The sequence below is a fragment of the Melopsittacus undulatus genome (assembly GCF_012275295.1).
Source record: "Melopsittacus undulatus isolate bMelUnd1 chromosome W unlocalized genomic scaffold, bMelUnd1.mat.Z SUPER_W_unloc_1, whole genome shotgun sequence".
In the NCBI taxonomy this organism is placed as follows: Eukaryota; Metazoa; Chordata; class Aves; order Psittaciformes; family Psittaculidae; genus Melopsittacus; species Melopsittacus undulatus.
In genome coordinates this window covers 323834-346032 of record NW_022993942.1, presented here as the reverse complement: position 1 = coordinate 346032, position 22199 = coordinate 323834, and the positions used below count along the sequence as shown (strand labels likewise).

The 22199-nt window shown below is 42.1% G+C and overlaps 1 protein-coding gene across 1 annotated transcript; it reads left to right on the top strand.

The window, feature by feature from the left end:
• Positions 1-718: 718 nt before the first annotated feature.
• Positions 719-19951, top strand: LOC117438168 (splicing regulatory glutamine/lysine-rich protein 1-like). The gene is made up of 8 exons (XM_034073628.1): positions 719-940; positions 1233-1348; positions 7140-7304; positions 8299-8477; positions 9793-9923; positions 12610-12724; positions 18374-18487; positions 19405-19951. Exons 2-8 carry the CDS (start codon positions 1286-1288, stop codon positions 19949-19951), a joined length of 1314 nt encoding a protein of 437 aa, XP_033929519.1. The 5' UTR covers positions 719-940; positions 1233-1285.
• The last annotated feature ends 2248 nt before the right edge of the window (positions 19952-22199 follow it).

Genomic DNA, 22199 nt, shown 5'->3' with positions numbered 1-22199 from the left:
ATTAGAGCTTCCTTTCTGTAGTTTTTCAGTTCAGTGTTTAATGTCTATACCAGTTTAAATCCCTTTGCATTTCAAATTTAATACATACATTTAATTGTATTTGTAATTAACTATTGCATCTTTTTATTTTTGAAGATTTTTAGGGTGAGTTCATTTAGCAGAAATCTATGTTTAGTTAAGATTAGGTAGTACTTAAACTTTTAGCATGATGGAGAACATAATATGGTTGAAATGGTAGGAAGTAAACATTTTAGGAAAATATAGCTTGCTTAGCTGTTTAGTTATGATTTTCTTCAATCTCAGTATATTTGAAGCTATTTTATCAAAGTTTCACAGTGATCTTTGATATAAAACTGTACAAATCAGAATTTTTCTGCCATCCCCCCCTCTACCCCAACTTCACTCGTATGTTTTGTGTGGAGTCACAGCAGTTTTGGGGGTGGGGGGGGTGTGGGTGTGTGTGAAGGTGGTGTGTTTTCCATTTTTGTGGTTTGGGGTTATTTGGGTTTTTTGTTTTGTTTTGCTTTTTTATTTTATCTTATTTTTAGTTTTTATTTTATTATTTTATTTTTTATTTAATTTTACATCAAAAGTAGGTAATATCAGAGGGGGGAAAATGCACACTAATTTCAGTTAGCACATACTTTGTTTTCCCACCCCTTAGTTTTTTGGTTTGGGGGTTTTTTGGTTGGGTTTTTTGGTTGGGTTTTTTGTTTTTGTTTTTTTTTTAACTGATTTGGTTATTTGCCATCTCTGGGGATTAAATTAAAAAAAAATGTTCTTCTTTTCTGTATCTGATGTTCTGTGTGCTATTAGTGATGCAGCCAACATGATCGGTTGTCATGTGTAAAACAACTTTCGATCACCGTGAAAACACCGCCCTGGGAAAACGTCCATGCTTGATATCGTTTGGTTCATGAACATTAAGTTTCCAGTACAGGTGACCCATAGATCAAAGTGTTAAATAATTGTATACATTATTCAGTTTTTAAAATAATAAGCCATTGATGAGACTGCTAGACTTTGAAGTTTTGCTCACTTTTGTTTTTCCTAGTAGAGGCAGGGTAAAAGGAAATACTTAAGTTTGTATTTGATTCTTTGTAAGGATCTGGTAGATAGATTCATTCTTATCTATTATGTCTTTTAAATGCAAGGGTAATTGTAAAATCATAGAAAGAGTGACATCTGTGTTATGTTCCAGTTCTGCATAACGCTTTCATTTGCTTCTTCAGGTAAAATCCCAGATGAAGCCAAAGCCCTTTCTCTATTGGCGCCTGCTCCTGCTATGACAAGCCTGATGCCTGGTGCAGGGTTGCTTCCTATACCTACACCAACCCCTTTGACTACAGTAAGTAAAAGTCAGTCCCTGTTTGATTTCTGGTTTTCCTCTAAAAAGCCTGCCCAAAACTCGGCATCCTTTCAGGAGCTTGTGCTCCAACAGCTGTTTTAGTCTACAACTTATCTAATGAAACAGTAGGGCCCAAGTAATCAGTTAGAGGTTTAGGCTGATTCTCCTAATGGTTCATAGCTGTCATTGTAGAAGAGACATTGCGTGACTTTAAAAATCATTTTTAGTTCACAAGAATGTTGGCTTTTTTGTCTTAAAAAAGAGATACTGCCCTCATTGATGTATAAAGCGATAGTTTACGTATTTCGAAAACAAAAAGAAGTGCTTACCCGTGGTTCTGCTGCATAATTGTTGCTAATGAAACATGGGCATAGAATCATTTAGGTTGGAAAAGACCATAGAGTCCAACTGTTAAGCTAACACTGCCAAGTCCACCACTAAACCTTGTTGCTAAGTGCCACATCTACACAGCTTTTACATACCTCCAGGGATGGTGACTGAACAGCTTCCCTGGGCAGCCTGTTCCAGTGCTTAAAAAACCTTTTCAGTGAAGAAATGTTTCCTAATGTCCAGTCTAAACCTCCCCTGGCACAGTTTGAGGGCATATCCTCTTTTTCTATCATTTGTTACTTGGGAGAAGAGGCCAACACCCACCTAGCTACAACCTCCTTTCAGGTAGCTGTAGAGTGTGAGAAGGTGTCTCCCCTGAGCCTCCTTTTCTCCAGACTAAACACCCCCAGTTCCTTCAGCCGCTTCTCATCAGACTTGTGCTCCAGGCCCTTCACCAACTTTTTTGCCCTTTTCTGGACCCACTCCAGCACCTCAACCTCTCTCTTGTAGTGAGGGGCTGAGACAAGCGGGGGGGCCCACAAAATTACAAAATGGAACATATAAACTTTTCGGATCAGTTTTAAATAATGTTAAGTTTGATTGTTTTGTAACAGTAACAATGGAAAATTACTGAGGTGCATGATACATAGAAAAAAAAAGAGTACAGCTAGAGAACATACTGAGAATTCTTGTACAAGATAAATCGTTATAGTTGATGTAGTTTTAAGAAAAACAGTCTAGAAGAACAGGTTGCAAGGATAAGGAGCACCTGGGAATGGCAGGTGTCTAGGATGGGCTACAGTTAAACTAACTGACAAGTAGGAGGATAGGAGGATTATTATGTCTCTGGTGCTAATGAACCAATTAAGCTGGTATAAGCATCTACTGCGCATGCTTCTAAGGCTGCCAGAAGTGATGAAGATTGTTGGAAGAAGTAAATGATCCTCAGAGACCACCACCGCAGTTCTGTACGCATGCGGGAAACTTTCTGGAAAATAATGTAATCCATACGTAGCCTCATGAATATGTATGTATGCCATGGGACTATATAAGGATGGCTTGTGTAGCAATATGGGGACACACATTAGGAGGAGCTATCCCCCGTGTCTCCCGGCGCCGCAATAAAGAATATCTGCTTGTCAGCTTGAAAACTTTGTTGGCAAATTTGTTCCTGGAGTTTTCTCCGAATCAGGGCCCAGAACTGAACACAGGAGTTGAGGTGCGGCATCACAAGTGCCAAGCACAGGGGGAAGATCACTGCCCTCGCCCTGCTGGCCACAGTATTGCTGATACAGGCCAGGATACTGTTGACCTTCTTGGCTACCTGGGCACACTGCTGGCTCATGTTCAGCTGGCCATCAATCAGCACCCCCAGGTCCTTTTCCACCAAGGAGCTTTCCAGCCACTCTTCCACAAGCCTGGAGTGTTGCATGGGGTTGTTGCAGCCCAAATGCAGGACCCAGCACTTTGCCTTGCTGAACCTCATACCATTTGCCACAGCCCCTCAGTCCAGCCTGTCCAGATCCCTCTGCAGAGCCTTTCTACCGTCCAGCGGATCAACACTCCCAGCCAACTTGGTGACATCTGCAGACTTGCTGAAGGTGCACTCAGTCTCCTCATCCAGATCATCAATGAAGATACTAAACAGAACTGGTGTAATAGCAGTAGAGACATTTGTTTCTAAACTAATCTTTTAAGGTAAATTCACTTTGTTTTTATAAAAATCTTTAATAAATTATCTGTCAAGTTTAGACTGTCAAAGAAGAAGTCAAGCTGTACAACCCTCTGCATAATAATAAAAGAATGATTTCAAGTGAAGACAGTAGTTTTCACTTGTTATATAACAAAAACCATAATTACTGGTGCCTTGTTGAGAATTTGTAACACCTGTTAGAAACTTTGTTTGCTGGAAAGGCAGTTGCTTTTTTTGGTGGAGAAAATAAAATTCAAACCAGGAACTCAGTATCCCAATTTAGTAGTGTTTTTTTAAAATTTTTTTTTAATATCATTTCCCAGGAGAAATTTTAATTCTCAGTTCTAAAAGTGAGTTGCATTGTCCTCATTCTCTAGGCAGTGACTGTAGGGAAAGGTCTTACACTTAATATCTTTCATGTTCCAACTGTAATTAATCTTATATGTTTATTCAAAATGTACTTTATCTGTCCCTTTGATAGACTGATGTCAGTTACGAAACAAATTGGCCCTGGTCACTGCAAATTTCCTTCTTGCAAGTCGGATTAAGGACAATAGAAAGGGCTTCTTCAAATACATAGCAAATAAAACTAACACAAGAGGCAATATAGGCCCACTGTTGAACGAGGTGGGTGCCCTGGAGACAGAGGATACAAAGAAGGCAGAAGTGCTGAATGCTTTCTTTGCCTCTGTCTTTACTCCTGCAGACTCTCCCCAGGGGCCCCAGAAGGAGTCAGGACAAAGGAGGAGTTTGCTTTGGTAGATGAGGATTGGGTTAGGGATCAGCTATGCAATCTGGACATCTATAAATCAATGGGTCCGGACGGAATACACCCACGGGTGCTGAGGGAGCTGGCGGAGGTCATTGCTAGGCCACTCTCCATCATCTTTGGTAAATCGTGGGAAACGGGAGAGGTGCCTGAGGATTGGAAGATGGCAAATGTCACACCAGTCTATAAGAAAGGCAAGAAGGAGGACCCGGGTAATTATAGACCGGTCAGCCTTACCTCCGTCCCTGGAAAGGTGATGGAAAAACTTATTCTTGACTCCATCTCTAGGCATATCAAGGATGAGGGGGTTATTAAGAACAGCCAACATGGTTTTACGAAGCGGAAGTCATGTTTGACCAACCTTACAGCCTTCTATGAGGAAGTGACTAGGTGGAGGGAAAATGGTAGAGCGGTAGATGTGGTTTTTCTTGATTTCAGTAAGGCATTTGATACTGTCTCCCACAGCATTCTCATAGATAAGTTAAGGAAGTGTGGGCTTGACGATCAGGTAGTGAGGAGGATCAAGAACTGGTTGAAAGGAAGAAGGCAGAGAGTTGTGGTCAATGGCACAGAATCTAGCTGGAGGTCTGTGACTAGTGGATTCCCTCAGGGGTCAGTGCTGGGACCAGTGCTGTTTAATATTTTCATCAACGACCTGGATGAGGGAACTGAGTGTACCCTCAGCGAGTTCGCTGATGACACTAAATTGGGAGGAGTGGCTGACACACCAGAAGGCTGAGTTGCCATTCAGCGAGACCTGGACAGGCTGGAGAGTTGGGCAGGGAGAAACTTGATGAAATTCAACAAGGGCAAGTGTAGAGTCTGGCATCTGGGGAAGAACAACCCCATGTACCAGTAGAGGTTGGGGGTTGACCTGCTGGAAAGGAGTGAAGGGGAAAGGGACCTGGGGGTCCTGGTGGATAGGAGGATGACCATGAGCCAGCAATGTGCCCTTGTGGCCAAGAAGGCAAATGGCACCCTAGGATGCATTAGAAAGGGTGTGGTTAGTAGGGCAAGAGAAGTTCTCCTCCCCCTCTACTCTGCCTTGGTGAGGCCGCATCTGGAATACTGCGTCCAGTTCTGGGCTCCTCAGTTCAAGAAGGACAGGGAATTGCTTGAAAGAGTCCAGCGCAGAGCCACAAAGATGATTAAAGGAGTGGAACACCTCCCTTATGAGGAGAGGCTGAGGGAGCTGGGTCTCTTTAGCTTGGAGGAGAGGAGACTGAGGGGTGACCTCATCAATGTTTACAAATATGTAAAGGGTGGGTGTCAGGATGATGGAGCTAGGCTTTTTCCAGTGATATCCAGTGACAGGACAAGGGGCAATGGGTGTAAACTGGAGCATAGGAGGTTCCATGTGAACATCAGGAAGAACTTCTTTACTGTGAGAGTGACAGAGCACTGGAACAGGTTGCCCAGGGGGGTTGTGGAGTCTCCTACGTTGGAGATATTCAAGGCCCGCCTGGACAAGTTCCTGTGTGATGTACTCTAGGTTACCCTGCTCTTGCAGGGGGGTTGGACTAGATGATCTTTTGAGGTCCCTTCCAACCCTTGGGATTCTGTGATTCTTCCTTACTGGCCAAGGCCTCAGCATTACATTATCTGTTTGTGGATAAGCAATCCCATATGCACTTCCTTATACTTGTAGCAAAAAAAAAAATAAGGATATTAACAGTGTTTGAAGGTATCTTACTTAATTCACTGTACACATTAGAAATTTAAGCCAGGTTTTTTTCCGATTTATGTACTGCATCCGTGTCCAGACCACTTTGATAAGATGGTAACCGATAGTGCACAGCTAATCTATAACCTATAGAAGGTTATTTATGGGTCCTGCCAGCAAATCTGCTCCAGCATGGGTACTTCTGTCCCCCAGGGACACAGGTCCTGCTAGGAGCCTGCTCCAGCATGGGCTCTGTGGGGTCACAGCCTCCTTCAGGGCACATCCCCCTTCACCATGGGCTGCAGGAGAACTTCTGATCCTGTGCCTGGAGCACCTCGTCCCTTCCTTCCTCACTGAACTTAGTATCTGCGGAGTCATTGCTCTCGCATATTCTCACTCCTCTCTCTAGCTGCAGTTGTGCAGCATTTTTTTTCTCCTTAAATTTGTTATCCCAGAGGTGCTATCACTGTGTTGTGGTTTAAGCCCAGCTGGTAACTCAGAACCATGCAGCCACTCGCTCACTCCCCCCCTTCCTCCCCCCTGCTCCCAGAGGGATGTGGAGGAGAATCGAAAGAATGTCACTCCCACGTGTTGAGATAAGAACAGTCTAGTAACTAAGGTATAACACAAAACTACTACCGCTACCACCAATAATAATAAGGGGAATAACAAGGGGAGAGAATACAGTTGCTCACCACCCACTAACTGATACCCAGCACGACCCGAGCAGCGATCTGCTTCTGGGTAACTCCCCCCCACTTTATATACTGGGCATGACGTGCTGTGGTATGGAATACCCCTTTGACTAGTTTGGGTCAGGTGTCCTGTCTCTGCTTCCTCCCAGCTTCTTGTGCCCCTCCTCCCTTGGCAGAGCATGAAACTAAAAGTCCTTGATCGGAGTATAACATTACTTAGCAACAACTAAAAGCATCGGTTTTATCAGCGTTATTCCCAGTCTGGAAGTCAAAAACGCAGCACTGCACCAGCAACGAGGAAGGAGAAAAATGACTGCTATTGCTGAACCCAGGGCACACTGTCCCTGGCTCAGCCTTGGCCAGTAGCAGGTCCATCTTGGAGCTGGCTGGAACTGGCTCTGAGCGATGTGGGGGAAGCTTCTGGCATCTTCTCACTGAAGCCACCCCTGTAGTCCCCTTCTCTGCTACCAAAACATTGCCACATAAAACCAATACAGTATTCAGCTGGGACCTTAAAGTCTTGCCTATATTCATTAGGTTTATTTTTACAGAAACACATGAGGTGGACAAGTGTTAACAAGTGAAGTATCTTCTGCCAGCGCTTTGCTTCTCAAAGTATACTCTATTTTTGTGTTCTTCAGCTCAGTGTTACACTTGGCAATTTTGGGGCTATACCAGCAGCAGCATTGGACCCTAACATTGCAGCACTGGGAGAAATACCACAGCCACCGATTATGGGGAATGTGGACCCATCCAAAATTGATGAAATTAGAAGAACAGTCTACGTTGGAAACTTGAATTCACAGGTAGCTTTTTTAAATTGTTATTATTTTATTCACAGTACTAAGGGAAGATGCAGAATTGTAGTTTCTGAATTATAATCTTACATTTCATTCTGAATGCTCCTTTGTCAACCAGATAAGACCAGACTCTGGAATTCATTCTAGCAGGATACCAGAGAAATCATACTGTAGCTGAATTCAAGAAACATAGTTATGATTGTGTGTGTTCGTTAAATGTCCAGCTGGGTTGTGTTAGCTGAACAGTGCCTCAGAAGTTGTGAGGTCATGGTAGCTGTCCCCTACAGCACTGTGCAGTTGTTTAAGTACAGTAAGAAGAAATGATTAGTCTTAGTAGAAGTTGCAAAATTAGCATAAAAACCTTTGATTTTCCGTGACAGGAAAGTTAGGTCTGTCAGAATTTTGTTGGTTTGCTGGTGTTTTTTTTTATCAGTTGATTGAATTAATTGAAAAACAAATTGCTTTTGACAGATGCAGTATTTGATTTTGGATTTTTTTTGTCTGCAAATTTAGCTACTAGAGTGTAAAAGTACTGTTGATTGCAATAAAAAAAAACAAGCTGGAAGCCAGTAGGAAAGCAGGTAAAAGTGAAGTCTTACAATGTTGTTTAGATTATTTTTATTTTTTTTCTTTTCATTTTGAATTGATCAAAATTCACAGTCTTGGACATAGGTGTATCAGGAAATTCCTCATCAGTTTTTTCAAATGAGCTGCCTGAAAAGTGCAAAATCCTGTGCAAGTGCTTTTTTAACCTTGATTTGCTTTTTTAGCATTTAAGTTTAAGGACTTGTGGTTGTACTATTTTAAACTATAGTATATTCTTTAAGAGAAAAAGTTTGGGGTTTTTTTTCCCTTCTGTTAATCTGAAGTGAACATTAACAAATTCATGTTGCCTGTGAGATGATTTTCTAAAATCTGTAGCTCTTAGATTACCTGACATGTTGGTTAAGTGGTTTTCATTATATGTTTGAATTCATCTGAGCATTTTGACTCTTTCTAGACTACAACAGCAGATCAGCTGCTTGAATTCTTTAAGCAAGTTGGAGAAGTCAAATTTGTGCGAATGGCAGGTGATGAGACACAACCAACACGATTTGCTTTTGTGGAATTTGCAGACCAAAATTCTGTACCACGAGCTCTTGCCTTTAATGGAGTTATGTTTGGAGACAGGCCGCTGAAGTAAGAAATTAACTGTCCATATGAATACTGAATGAGAGATTTCTTTAGTATCCTTACACATTTATGACTGATGTGCAGGAAACTGCTGTGAATATTCTTTCATAGAATCATGGAATAGTTAGGGTTGGAAAGGACCTTAAGATCATCTAGTTCTAACCCCCCTGCCATAGGCAGGGACCCCTCACACTAAACCATGTCACCCAGGGCTCTGTCCAGCCCCACCTTGAACACTGCCAGGGATGGAGCGTTCACGACTTCCTTGGGCAACCCTTTCCAGTGCCTCACCACCTTCACGATAAGGAGCTTCTTTCTTATATCTAATCTAAACTTCCCCTGTTTAAGTTTGAACCTGCTACCTCTTGTCCTGTCACTACAGCCCGTAATGAAGAGTCCCTCTCCAGCATCCTTATAGGCCCCCTTCAGATACTGGAAGGCTGCTATGAGGTCTCCACGCAGCCTTCTCTTCTCCAGGCTGAACAGCCCCAACTTTCTCAGACCACCTGTCCTTGTATGGGAGGTGCTCCAGTCCCCTGATCATCCTCGTGGCCCTCCTCTGGACTTGTTCCAACAGTTCCATGTCCTTTTCATGTTGAGGACACCAGAACTGCACACAACACTCCAAGTGAGGTCTCACGAGAGCAGAGTAGAGGGGTAGGATCACCTCCTTTGACCTATTGGTCACGCTTCTTTTGATGCAGCCCAGGATATGGTTGGCTTTCTGGGCTGCAAGCACACACTGCCGGCTCATGTTAAGTTTCTCATCAACCAGCACCCCCAAGACCTTCTCCTCAGGACTGCCCTGAATCTCCTCTCCACCCAACCTGTAGCTGTGCCCTGACCCAGGTGTGTAGGACCTTGCACTTGGCTTGGTTGATCTTTCAATATAAGGATCTATTGTTAGTAAACTGGAAGACTTTTATGAATTCCAATTTCAAGGTTGGGCCTAACTTTCTCCAAGAAGAATATGGTTAGCATCAAGTAAAATATTTCTACAGCTAATCTTGAGTTCCTGAAAGCCATAACACTGAGAGAATGTGCAAAGTCCTCGTACTAATTAAGGTTTAGATATGATTTGTGTGTAATTAGTAGGTCTTAATGTAGAGATGTGATTTGAAATAGAGAAACAGATTTCTAGACTTCTACTAGAAATATTTTAACACAGGAATACTCTGCTGCATTTATTTAAAAGTGGTAAGATTTGTTGATCTGTAACGTGTTTACTCATATGTGGAAGTTAAGGTGTTTTCTTACTTGGCTTTTCATTTTCCCTTTTCAAGAGTTTGGGAGTTAAATGTTTTATTTTCCCTTAATTTAGAATAAATCACTCCAATAATGCAATAGTGAAGCCTCCTGAAATGACACCACAAGCTGCTGCCAAGGAACTGGAAGAAGTGATGAAGAGAGTAAGGGAAGCCCAGTCTTTCATATCTGCTGCTATTGAGCCGGGTAGGTGTATTATCACAGAATCACAGAATCCCAAGGGTTGGAAGGGACCTCGAAAGATCATCCAGTCCAACCCCCCTGCAAGAGTAGGGTAACCTAGAGTACATCACACAGGAACTTGTCCAGGCGGGCCTTGAATATCTCCAACGTAGGAGACTCCACAACCCCCCTGGGCAACCTGTTCCAGTGCTCTGTCACTCTCACAGTAAAGAAGTTCTTCCTGATGTTCACATGGAACCTCCTATGCTCCAGTTTACACCCATTGCCCCTTGTCCTATCACTGGATATCACTGAAAAAAGCCTAGCTCCATCATCCTGACACCCACCCTTTACATATTTGTAAACACTGATGAGGTCACCCCTCAGTCTCCTCTCCTCCAAGCTAAAGAGACCCAGCTCCCTCAGCCTCTCCTCATAAGGGAGGTGTTCCACTCCTTTAATCATCTTTGTGGCTCTGCGCTGGACTCTTTCAAGCAATTCCCTGTCCTTCTTGAACTGGGGGGCCCAGAACTGGACGCAGTATTCCAGATGCGGCCTCACCAAGGCAGAGTAGAGGGGGAAGAGAACACCCCTCAAACAAAGATATTTTCATCTCCTGCTACAAGGACAGGAGATGTCCTTTTTTTTTTTGTCTGAAAAGCCTGATCACTGGCTAAATTCAGGACAGCGAAGAGTTGCTGATGGTCCTGGAAGGGGAACGATGCCAGTGCTGTTCTGTCACATATAGCTTGGACTTTGCCTTTACAGGAGTATGGACTGGTAACTCTAGTGCCTGAGCCAAAGCCCAGCTCATGTCACTTATTCCGTCTTGAGAGAGGGTGCACAGAACATTACACATTTTCTTCACTGAACTGATGTGTGTTAGTGCCATGCACTGCAAACCAGCTGCCTTTTTTCAGGCCAGAGAAATCAGCTTTTCAATTTTTCCTTTGTCCTTAGCCCTACAAATTGCTATGCCTGTAAAAAGCTTTGGTGCATTAATTATGAAATGCAAAACAACAGTGTGCTCATGATCAACTTCAGGACCAAAGTCTATCAGATTATATAACAAAGAGTGCTGTACAGTGCACGGTACTACATGGCTGTCTCAAGGAAACAAGAGCTTTTTCATCAGTTGAGGTGTCCACTATGTGCTGCACTGGTTTTTGCCAGTTTTATTTAAAGGACCTAGAAGTACTGTGGCACATCAGTATTATGCTCATTACCTAACAGACACGTTCTATGTGTACCTTGGCACGTGCTTTTAAGAGCACTTTCAAACACAGGAATATGGTACTCAAAGGTGAACAACATACTTGGGTGGAAACGAAGGAAAATAATCAAAACTGCCTTCATGCAACAAAGCAATGGAATGAAGCTGACTTTTTATTTCCTCATATCTTATTTTCAGATACATGCTCACTGAATGTTTTCTAAAATACAAAGTCAATACTAAATTAATACCTAATGTTGGTGCTTTTAAAGGTCAAAGTACGTACAAACCTAAAATTGCTCAGTATTTTGTTTTGTTCTCCTCTCGCACCCATTAATGCCATATTTTCATGATCAGAGGGAGCTAGCATGCTGCTGAAAGGGGCAATGTTATGCTTCAGCATGTTAATTTTGTCACTGTGCTATGCTCTTTTTCATGCTGGATCAAGACTGTGCATTTTCATAGCAAATGGGATCAGAGAAAGAATCTGGGATAAAGCTTAACATATTGTAATGGTCTTCTTTTTCATCCAGATTGGTTCCCTGATCCCTGTTAACCTTGAAGTTGCCCGGTAGAGGAGGAAGATGCTGGGGGGTTGAATGGTTAGACAGATGTTTCAGTGCTGATTTATGCTGACTTAAACTTATTTTAAAACCACGGCATAAAATATTCACAACTTGTTAAACTTGCAGTTGAAATCCTCTGTTTTCCTTCAGCAAGGTTTTCATTCTAACTAATAAACCTAGACATTGTCTTATGTAATTTAGATAGTGGAGGACCTTGAGCGCTTGTTGGTCTGTGTTTTTTTTTTTGTTTGTTTTTTTTGGGGGGGAGGGAAGAGTATTTTCTGTTGGGTTTTAGGGTTGGGAGAAAAACAGTTCTAACATTTCCTCAGCGCTAAGCAGCAGAATATTAATCTTTTAGAGTCTGAACCAAAGTATGGTGAGGTTTCTGGTAAGCTTTCATGCTGACTCTCTGGCCTTTGGATCAAACGTTTCACCCCCTTCTCTCCATCCCTTCTTCCCCCAAAACAGTATTTGAGGAATAGAATATCAATATTTGTACAGTGGCTGGAATATCTAAAAGTATAAAATGTACTAATTATTCTTTGCATTTTATTCTTGTTTTCAAAATTATACCCCCTAAATTTATTCTTCTGAGGTTATTTAGAAAAAAAAAAGTAGCTAAATAATATAGTGGAGGAGAACGTCTTGTAATCTTGTGCATTTTGGCAGCAACATAAATCTCATTCCTAACAGAAGAATAAATACTGTTTATAATTATCTGGTTTGTGTGTACTGCTGCAGGATGGCTGCACTCAATGAGTATATGCAGTGACTTTCTTGGATGTTTCTGAAGGATATTTGCAAAGAAGGAAGATGTGAAAAGCATAGGCCTCTTGCATTATATGTGTGGTACTTTCCACTTGTGCCAGATTGTTAACTGGGATGTTTAAATGTTCTGAGCTTACACTGCAAAGTGGTTTTTTCCTCTCAGAGTCTGGAAAGAGCAGTGAAAGAAAAGGTGGTCGATCTCGTTCCCATTCTCGTTCAGAATCCAGGTCTAGCTCAAAATCACGATCTAGAAGGAAAAGATCACACTCAAAACACAGGTAGGTATGGTTTTTTATTTGAGACTAAGAGGTGGGGTGTTTTTGAGCGGTGGTGGTTACTGAGATTTCTTGCTGAGTTATGAGTATCCCTGTAGAGATTAGTAACACATACTGACCACATCAAAGTAACTAGGAACTTTGTCTCTGCACAGACACTTTTTCACTCTACTTTAGTGTAAAAAACGCTAGAAGATACTTATTGTGCCATGTAGCATAATTTACTTTTGTGACCTCTGATTTTAAAAAGAAAGTTATCTGTGTTTTGTGGATGCAAAATTTGGCTTACTGTTAACACCCTGAACAGATAGGCTGGCTGATTTTGCTAGTAGAAAGTTCCTGCTGTCTTCTAAACATCTAATTAACAAATGCAGTATTTTTATTTACTGTACTGTAAATGTAAAGCTATTTCATAGAATCATGGAATAGTTAGGGTTGGAAAGGACCTTAAGGTCATCTAGTTCTAACCCCCCTGCCATAGGCAGGGACACCTCACACTAAACCATGTCACCCAAGGCTTCATCCAACCTGGTCTTGAAAACTGCCAGGGATGGAGCATTCACAACTTCCTTGGGCAACCCATTCCAGTACCTCACCACCCTCACAGTAAAGAATTTCTTCCTTATATCCAATCTAAACCTCTGCCGTTTAAGTTTGAACCCTTTACCCCCTTGTCCTGTCGCTACAATCCCTAATGAAGAGTCTCTCTCCAGCATCCTTGTAGGTCCCCTTCAGATAATGCAAGGCTGCTATGAGGTCTCCACGCAGCCTTCTCTTCTCCAGGATGAACAGCCCTAACTTTCTCAGCCTGTCTTCATACAGGAGGTGCTCCAGGCCCCTGATCATCCTCGTGGCCCTCCTCTGGACTTGTTCCAACAGTTCCATGTCCTTTTCATGTTGAGGACACCAGAACTGCACACAACACTCCAAGTGAGGTCTCACGAGAGCAGAGTAGAGGGGCAGGATCACCTCCTTTGACCTGCTGGTCACGCTCCTTTTGATGCAACCCAGGGTACGGTTGGCTTTCTGGGCTGTGAGTGCACACTGCCGGCTCATGTTCATTTTCTCATTGACTAACACCCCCAAGTCCTTCTCCGCAGGACTACCATGAATTTCCTTTTTGCCCAACCTGTAGCTGTGCCTGGGATTGCTCCCACCCAGGTGTAGGACCTTGCACTTGGCATGGTTAAACTTCATGAGGTTGGCATCAGCCCACCTCACAAGCGTGTCAAGGTCCCTCTGAATGGCATTCCTTCCCTCCAGTGTATCAACCAAACCACACAGCTTGGTGTCATCGGCAAACATGCTGAGGGCACACTCAATCCCATTGTCCATGTCAGCGACAAAGATGTTAAACAAGACCGGTCCCAACACCGATCCCTGAGGGACACCACTCATTACTGATCTCCAGCCGGACATTGAACCGTTGACCACAACTCTTTGAGTGCGACCATCCAGCCAGTTCTTTATCCACCGAGTGGTCCACCTATCAAATTGATGACACTCCAATTTAGAGACAAGGATGTCATTGTGGGACAGTGTCGAATGCTTTGCACAAGTCCAGGTAGATGACGTCAACTGCTCCACCCCTGTCCATCACTTTTGTAGCCCCGTCATAGAAGGCCACCACATTGGTCAGGCAGGATTTCCCCCTAGTGAAGCCATGCTGGCTGTCACCAAGCACCTTGTTGTTTTTCATGTGCCCTAGCATGCCTTCCAGGAGAATCTGCTCCAAGATTTTGCCAGGCACAGAGGTGAGACTGACTGGTCTGTAATTCCCCAGGTCATCTATTTTCCCCTTCTTGAAAATGGGGGTTACATTTCCCTTTTTCCAGTTGTCAGGAACATCACCTGTCTGCCAGGATTTTTCAAATATGATGGCCAGTGGCTTTTCAACTTCATTTGCCAGCTCCTTCAGGACCCGTGCATGGATTTCATCAGGTCCCATGGCCTTGTGTACATTCAGGTTCTTAAGATGGTCTCGAACCAGATCCTCATATACAGTGGGCCCAAGGTCTAGATTTTCACAGACCCTGTGTCCGCCTTCCAAGACTTGGGTGGTGCAATCAGAGCCTTTGCCAGTGAAGACCGAGGCAGAGAAGCCATTCAGAACCTCAGCCTTCTCCAAATCCTGTGTAGCCAGTTCTCCCAAAAGCTTCCGGAGGGGGCCTACGTTGTCCTTAGTCTGTTTTTTAGCCGCTACATAACTATAAATTCCCTTCCTGTTATCTTTAACATCCCTAGCCAGGTTTAGCTCCAATTGGGCCTTAGCTTTCCTATCTTGGTCCCTAACTTCCCAGACAACATCCCTGTATTCATCCCAGGCCACCTGTCCTTGCTTATTTTTTTTTTTTACAGAAGAAAAAGACTTTAAGGGCAGTTTTTAATTCTTCAGAGTTTGTTGGCTTTGCTAATTTGTTCAGTTTGGATAGAGGCTTTGAAATATAGGAGGGAATAAAATTGCTAGATCACCCATTTTGATCAAGTTTACCCATTAAGGTAATTTCCAGGAATGAGACAGTCTTCCTATGTGAGACTTACAAATGCTTCCTGAAACGGTTCAATGTCATGAATATCTTCTGATAACTTACGTAATCAATCTGAAGATATTTGCCTCCATTAAGTATCAAAAAAAGCCAAACACAACCAAAACAACCCATCCAACAGAAAACCTCCTCAATGTATTTGTTAGCTTACACATTAAAAGGGTGACCGTTGCCTGCTGCAGCAACAGCACTGTTGCATTCTTTCATCCATTGTATTTTAACAAGGCAGCTAGATTTCTTTTACATACAGAAAAGATGGCCTATGAGGATGCTGGAAAGGGACTCTTCATTAGGGACTGTATATCCTTTTATATCACCCACAGGTATCAGAAATGATGATGGAGAGGTAAAAATTAAGGCCATCCAAACATAGATTAAATGCCTTAAGGACTGTCTTTGATGCAGGTGATCAGAAAATGTTTTGTATTCAGCTACTACTTTTGTACAGTGGTGGTCCCAAAAAATGCATCTTTGCTTTCACCTATAAATCTCTTCTAAAAATAAAAGTAAAAATGGAGCTTCAGTATTTAACAAGTGAATCAATCATTCTGAGAAATAACTTGCATTCTTGTCTACAGTACAGTGGTGACTAAAGAGCAACAGAGTTTATGTAAGATTTACAAGTGCAAGGCCCTACACCCAAGTGCAAGGTCCTACACCTGGGTCAGAGCAATCCCAGGCACGGCTACAGGTTGGGCAGAGAAGAGATTCAGAGCAGCCCTGCGGAGAAGGACTTGTGGGGTGTTGGCCGATGAGAAACTGAACATGAGCCGGCAGTGTGTGCTTGCAGCCCAGAAAGCCAACCGTACCCTGGGCTGCATCAAAAGGAGCGGGATCTGTAGATCGAAGGAAATGATCCTGCCCCTCTGCTCTGCTCTCGTGAGACCTCACTTGGAGTGTTGTGTGCAGTTCTGGTGTCCTCAACATGAAAAGGACATGGAGCTGTTGGAATGAGTCCAGAGGAGGACCACGAGGATGTTCAGGGGACTGGAGCACCTCCCATACAAGGACAGGTGGTCTGAGAAAGTTGGGGCTGTTCAGCCTGGAGAAGAGAAGGCTGCGTGGAGACCTCATAGCAGCCTTGCAGTATCTGAAGGGGACCTACAAGGGTGCTGGAGAGAGACTCTTCATTAGGGATTGTAGCGACAGGACAAGGGGGTAACGGGTTCAAACTTAAACAGGGGAAGTTTAGATTGGATATAAGGAGGAGGTTCTTTACTGTGAGGGTGGTGAGGCACTGGAATGGGTTGCCCAAGGAAGTCGTGAATGCTCCATCCCTGGCGGTGTTCAAGGCCGGGTTGGACAGAGGCTTGGGTAACATGATTTAGTGTGAGGGGTCCCTGCCCATGGCAGGGGGGTTGGAACTTGATGATCTTAAGGTCCTTTCCAACCCTAACTATTCTATGATTCTATAAGGATGCACCGCATCAGTCATACTACCAAACAAATATGATCCAAGTGCAGGCTTCAGTTTTATAATAGTGTTACACAGTACATGTTATGTAATGACTTTACAACATTTACATACTTTTGTAATGCAAGAAGAATAATTTGTTCATTTCTTTATTGCTTGCTTGTCTTCTGTCACTCTAACTCAGGCCATAACTGAAAAACAGGTTTGGGTTCTTTTCATGTAACATTGCAGTAATCTCAGTGCTGTTTTGTACTCATACAAACCAAATTGATTTTTAGAAGATAAATTTGCCTTTTTTTTACTTGCAGAAACCTGTGCTTTAAACAGTTGTCAATAGTTATATTTCTCTTTTTAATGGTTATACCACTGCTACTGTCAGTTTTGAGAACAAGCTGAAAAAAGGCCAGTCTGCTCTGTTGAGGCAACTTCATCCTTAAGAATAAACTGTCCTTGCCACTTTCCTGTTTTAGTGTTTAAAAAGAAACCCTAAATTGCTTTAATATCTATGATATGAAATCTATTCAAGGTCTTATTTAGACTAAATTGTAATTAATTTCCCCTGTAATTAGTTTGTATTTCTACACTGATACAGGGAGCAAAGCTGTAGGTAAAAAATTATTGCCTCTTGGTATATCTTACTCTGTGTCTTGAGCTGCAGAAGACCAGTGGAGCTGGTATTTTTTGTATCTCCCTGTTCTTCAGGATTTATTGAGTAAAAAACTTGAGTTTCTGTCTTTGGTAAATTCAACTTCATCATACCTTAACCTCTCAGGCAAAGTATCCAGTGACGTGTTCTTTTGAAACTTAATGTTCAAATCCAGCTTTTTATTTTTCTTTTCTTAGGGGACTTCCAAATATAGGGAATATTTTGGGAAAGAGTATAGTAATTTTTAAGTCTTGTTTTTTTCATCAAATCTGGGACTATACTGTATATGTCTATCAGAAGACTTTAATTGGATTTCTATTGGAGTATCTGCACGTTATTCGCATTCCTTATTTATTGTGTAGTAAATGCTCATTCCTTTTCTTGAGAACTGTAATAATTCAAATCCATGCTAACATACCCTTTCAACTGAAAAGGTAACTTGACTAAATGCTGAACCACAGATGTTAGGGTTCTTATTTTGGTTTGGTTTTCGTTTGGCTTTTTTTTTTATTTGGTTTGGTTTGGTTTTGGTGGGGGGTTGTTTTGTTTTTTTTTTGCTTGTGTTTTGTTTTTTTCCAAGTTTAATTAAATTCTAAGTCTAGAGAACAAAGATGCCAATTAAAGCCATCTTTCTTCATTAACCAAGACTGCAATAAGTGACTGGGCCTGGAAAAGAAGAAAATGTGACTAATTTTTACAGCTGCTAGAAATTGTCTAGTAGTTTTTATGCACTAGATTTACTAAGGACGGTTATCCTAATATGATATGAAATTGTATTTTCCAGAATATTTATGGAAGTTATTATGAAGCATTAGTATTACTTAAATGGTGCATTGTTTCAATGGAGAGAATGTGCACCTGGTGAAGCTTAAAATATTCATATTTACAAAAATGTTGGTAGGCAGTATATTACTGAGGCGTACCTCTATATAATTTTATGTAGTGAGACAAGATTTATGTGGAGGTTGTTTTTTTTCCCCTTGTTTGACTTAATTTTCATGAAGTTTCAATATTAAAGTATTTTTCTTCTGATGTTGTTCGTATAGAAGTAGATCTGGCAACAGATCGCTCTCAAGACACAAGGACAGACTTAGATCCAGAAGCCCCCTGAAAAAAAGGTCTACATCTAGGGAAAGGTGGAAATCAAGAAGTCATTCTCAGTGAGTTCCATTCCTAAGAAATTATACTGTTGTCCTTAGCACGTAGTACAATGTTTTTGAATAACAAAAAAACAAATCTAACAGTCGTTGTGGGTGATGGCAAAGGATGGAATTTCTAAATGCTTTAGCCTGTCCCTCAGCTTTGTTTGTGGGATGAAATAATGGAAAGTAAATTCTTATGCCAAGTGTATTGGTATTGGCAGGGAATATAGTGAATTTTCTTCATAGTAACTCATATGGTGCTGGGGCGGGGGGGGGGGGAGGTAGTTAAACCACAAAACTAAAACTAAGGTACTTAAGCTTTGATACTAAAGTCTAGTCTACATTTTATGCCAACATGCAAGCTGATAAAAAATAAATAACTTTAATGGTTGGACTTTAACCAATGGATTATGTATGTTCTGTGTAGCCTCTTCAATGCACAAAAAAGTGGATGCTGCTGCTTCAACCTTCTCAACAGATATAGATTGGATTCAGGCTGAATTTGTTCTTGCATTCTGAGAACATGTCTAAAGTTTTTGTGCATGAACTTTTATTTTTGCCTCTGGCTATTTCATAATAGCCATACACTGCTGTATGCAAAAATGCATATATCTGTTATGTTAATTGATGTTGAACTTCCAAGCAGTTTAAGGCTATTTATAGAATAGAATCATAGAATGATTAGGGTTGGAAAGGACCTTAAGATCATCTAGTTCCAACCCCCCTGCCATGGACAGGGACACCTCCCACTAGCTATATAGCCTCTCCCTCATGATGAACAAGGGTGGAAAATTAAAATTTTGACTAGTTACTTTTTTTTATCAACAGAAACACATATTTTCTCTTGAACAATTAATGTATGATAAAAAGTTAGTTGTAATTTTTATTGGAAAGTTCAAAGATGAATTAATGGATTTATGTTTGACTTTTCACAGGGACAAGCGAAGAGACAAAGAAAAGGTCAAGGGAAAAGAAAAAGCCAAAGAAAAGGAGAAAGAGAGAGACCGAGACAAAGAGAAGGAGAGAAACCAGGACAAAGAATGGGAAAGAGAGAGAAATAAAGAGAGAAACAGGGATAAGGACAAGGAGAAGGACCGGGAGAGAGAGAAGGAACAAAACAAAGACCAAGAGAGAGTCAGAGACAAGGATAGGGATAGAGACAGGGATAAGGACAGGGAAAAGGACAAAGATAAGAAGGAAAAAGACAGGGAAGAGGTAGACCACAACAAGGAAAAAAATGATGTTGATGAAGAGGGGGAGAAGGACAGAGAGAAGATTAAGGACAAGGAGGGAGACAAGGAAAGAGGGGACAAAGATAATGGCAGAGATAAAGAAAAGGAAAAAGATGAGGATACAGAGAAGAAGGAACATAAAAGAGAAAAAGAGAGAGATGATAAAAAGAAGAGAGATAAGAGATCCAGAACACCCCCAAGAAGCTACAGCTCTTCAAGAAGATCTCGTAGCTCCAGCAGGTTTGTTTAGATTTTTTTTTCACAGTTTTTTGGACTTGTCAGGACAGTGATGTATCATGAAAATGTACATCCTAATGTTTATGTATTGATATCACCATGTCACTTACTAATTCAATTTGTATTCTTTCTGTCTTGTAGATTTCCATATAAAGTAAAATCTATTACAAATATCTTTGTATGATGCTTGATAGAAAACAATTTCTTGCTGGGCAGCTGGTGCTTGCCTTTCACATAATTATAGTATAGTCCTTGAGGACAGTAAGTAGATGGTTCTGATGCCATTTCTCTGCGTTGGAGCCATCCAAAAGTTATGATAGAGGGACATCAAACATAATCTTTGTCCTGGTGAAAGTTTGACTCACTGTTGCATAGCTCCTTGGTCGGTTACATACTGTACAGTGTTGTTTGGTAAAGCAATTTGTTGGGTTAATGAACAGTCGGGTTGGTAGTATTTGCCACTTGGCCACCTTAAGGAATGGTGAGCAATGAATTTTATTGGCTGGATGGCTGAGCAGCAGGCAGCAAGCATGTCATTTGGCTGGCTAGCCATTTGGCAAGTGAATGTATCTCAGCTGGAAGATAAGGATACCTTGCTTAGCTGGTAAGGTGCCCAGGTGCAAGTAAAAATAAACATTCCTTAACCATACTGACAGTAAGCAGGAAAGCAGTCAGGGTTAATTCTAGCTGTTGTTTTTGCTTCTGAGGGAGGGTAAAGTGGGTGGAAGTCTGGGTAACTTCAGTACAGCAAAAGGAGGCTGTGGTATTGATTATAAGTTCTGTAATTGGACTAATTCAGGCATGCAAAGCAAAATGCGAGGTCTTACACCTGCGTTGGAGCAATCTCGGGCACAGCTGCAGGTTGGTCAGAGAAGTGATCTGGAGCAGTCCTGAGGCGAAGGACTTGGAGGTGTTGGTTGATGAGGATCTTAACATGACCCTGGAGTGTGTGCTCGCAGCCCAGAAAGCCAACCATATCCTGGGCTGCATCAAAAGAAGCGTGACCAGCAGGTTGAGGGAGGTGATCCTGCCCCTCTACTCTGGTGAGACTCCACTTGGAGTACTATGTACGGTTCTGGTGTCCCCAACATAAAAAGGACATGGAGCTGTTGGAGCAAGTCCAGAGGAGGGCCATGAGGATGATGGCCATGAAGCTGGAGCACCTCCCATACAAAGACAGGCTAAGAAAATTGGGGCTGTTCAGCCTGGGGCTGTTCAGCCTGGAAAAGACAAAGCTGCGTGGAGACCTCATAGCAGCCTTCCAGTGTCTGAAGGACAATCATACAAGGATGCTATAGGGACACTTCATCAGGGACCGTAGAGAGATGACAAGGGGTAATGGGTTTAAATTTCAGCAGGAGAGATTTAGGCTGGATATAAAGGAAGAAATTCCTTACTGTGAGGGTGGTGAGGCACTGGAATTAGTTGCCCAAGGAAGTTGTGAATGCTCCATCCCTGGCAGTGTTCAAGGCTAGGTTGGACACAGTCTTGAGCAACCTATTCTAGTGTGCGGTGTCCCTGTCCATGGCAGGGGTGTTGGAACTAGATGATCTTAAGGTCCTTTGCAACCTGAACCACTGTATAATTCTATAATATTCTAAAAGTGTTGCAGCTAACTTAAGTTCAGAAGCTTTGATGGAAAAAGTACTTTCTGAATGCCTCTGCTTTATGTGTCAAATTTAGCTATCTGTTACTTTGAGACAATGAAATGCTGGATGAATTGGGCAAAGTTATACGTATTATAATCACTTCCCTGAATGAAAGCAAAATTTCCATAGCCCTCAAAATTCAGGAGTTCATGGTTCATATAATGCAGAAAAGGCTGTAATGGTTTCTGAACATTGCCTGGGTTATATGAAATGTCCATGTTGTTTTGGAGGTTTACGGACAAAATACTGTGGCTTCATTAAGCATATGAGGCTTCCTATTTTAATACATTGTTAACATTATTTCAGACTCAATTTGGGGAAATTAGTTTAATTTTTTGCCAATCAAATCAGCAGGGTAATGAAAAATAAAACCACATCCTAAAACACCTTCCCCCACCCTTCCCTTCTTCCCAGACTCACCTTCACTCTGGATTTTCTCTGCTTCCTCCCCCCAAGCAGTGCAGGGGGATGAGGAACAGGGGTTGAAGTCAGTTCATCACAGGTCTCTGCTGCTCTGTCCTCCTCACGCTCTTCCCCTGTTCCAGTGTGGGGTCTCTCCCACAGGAGACAGTCCTCCACAGACTGCTCCAGCGTGGATCCTTTCCACAGGTG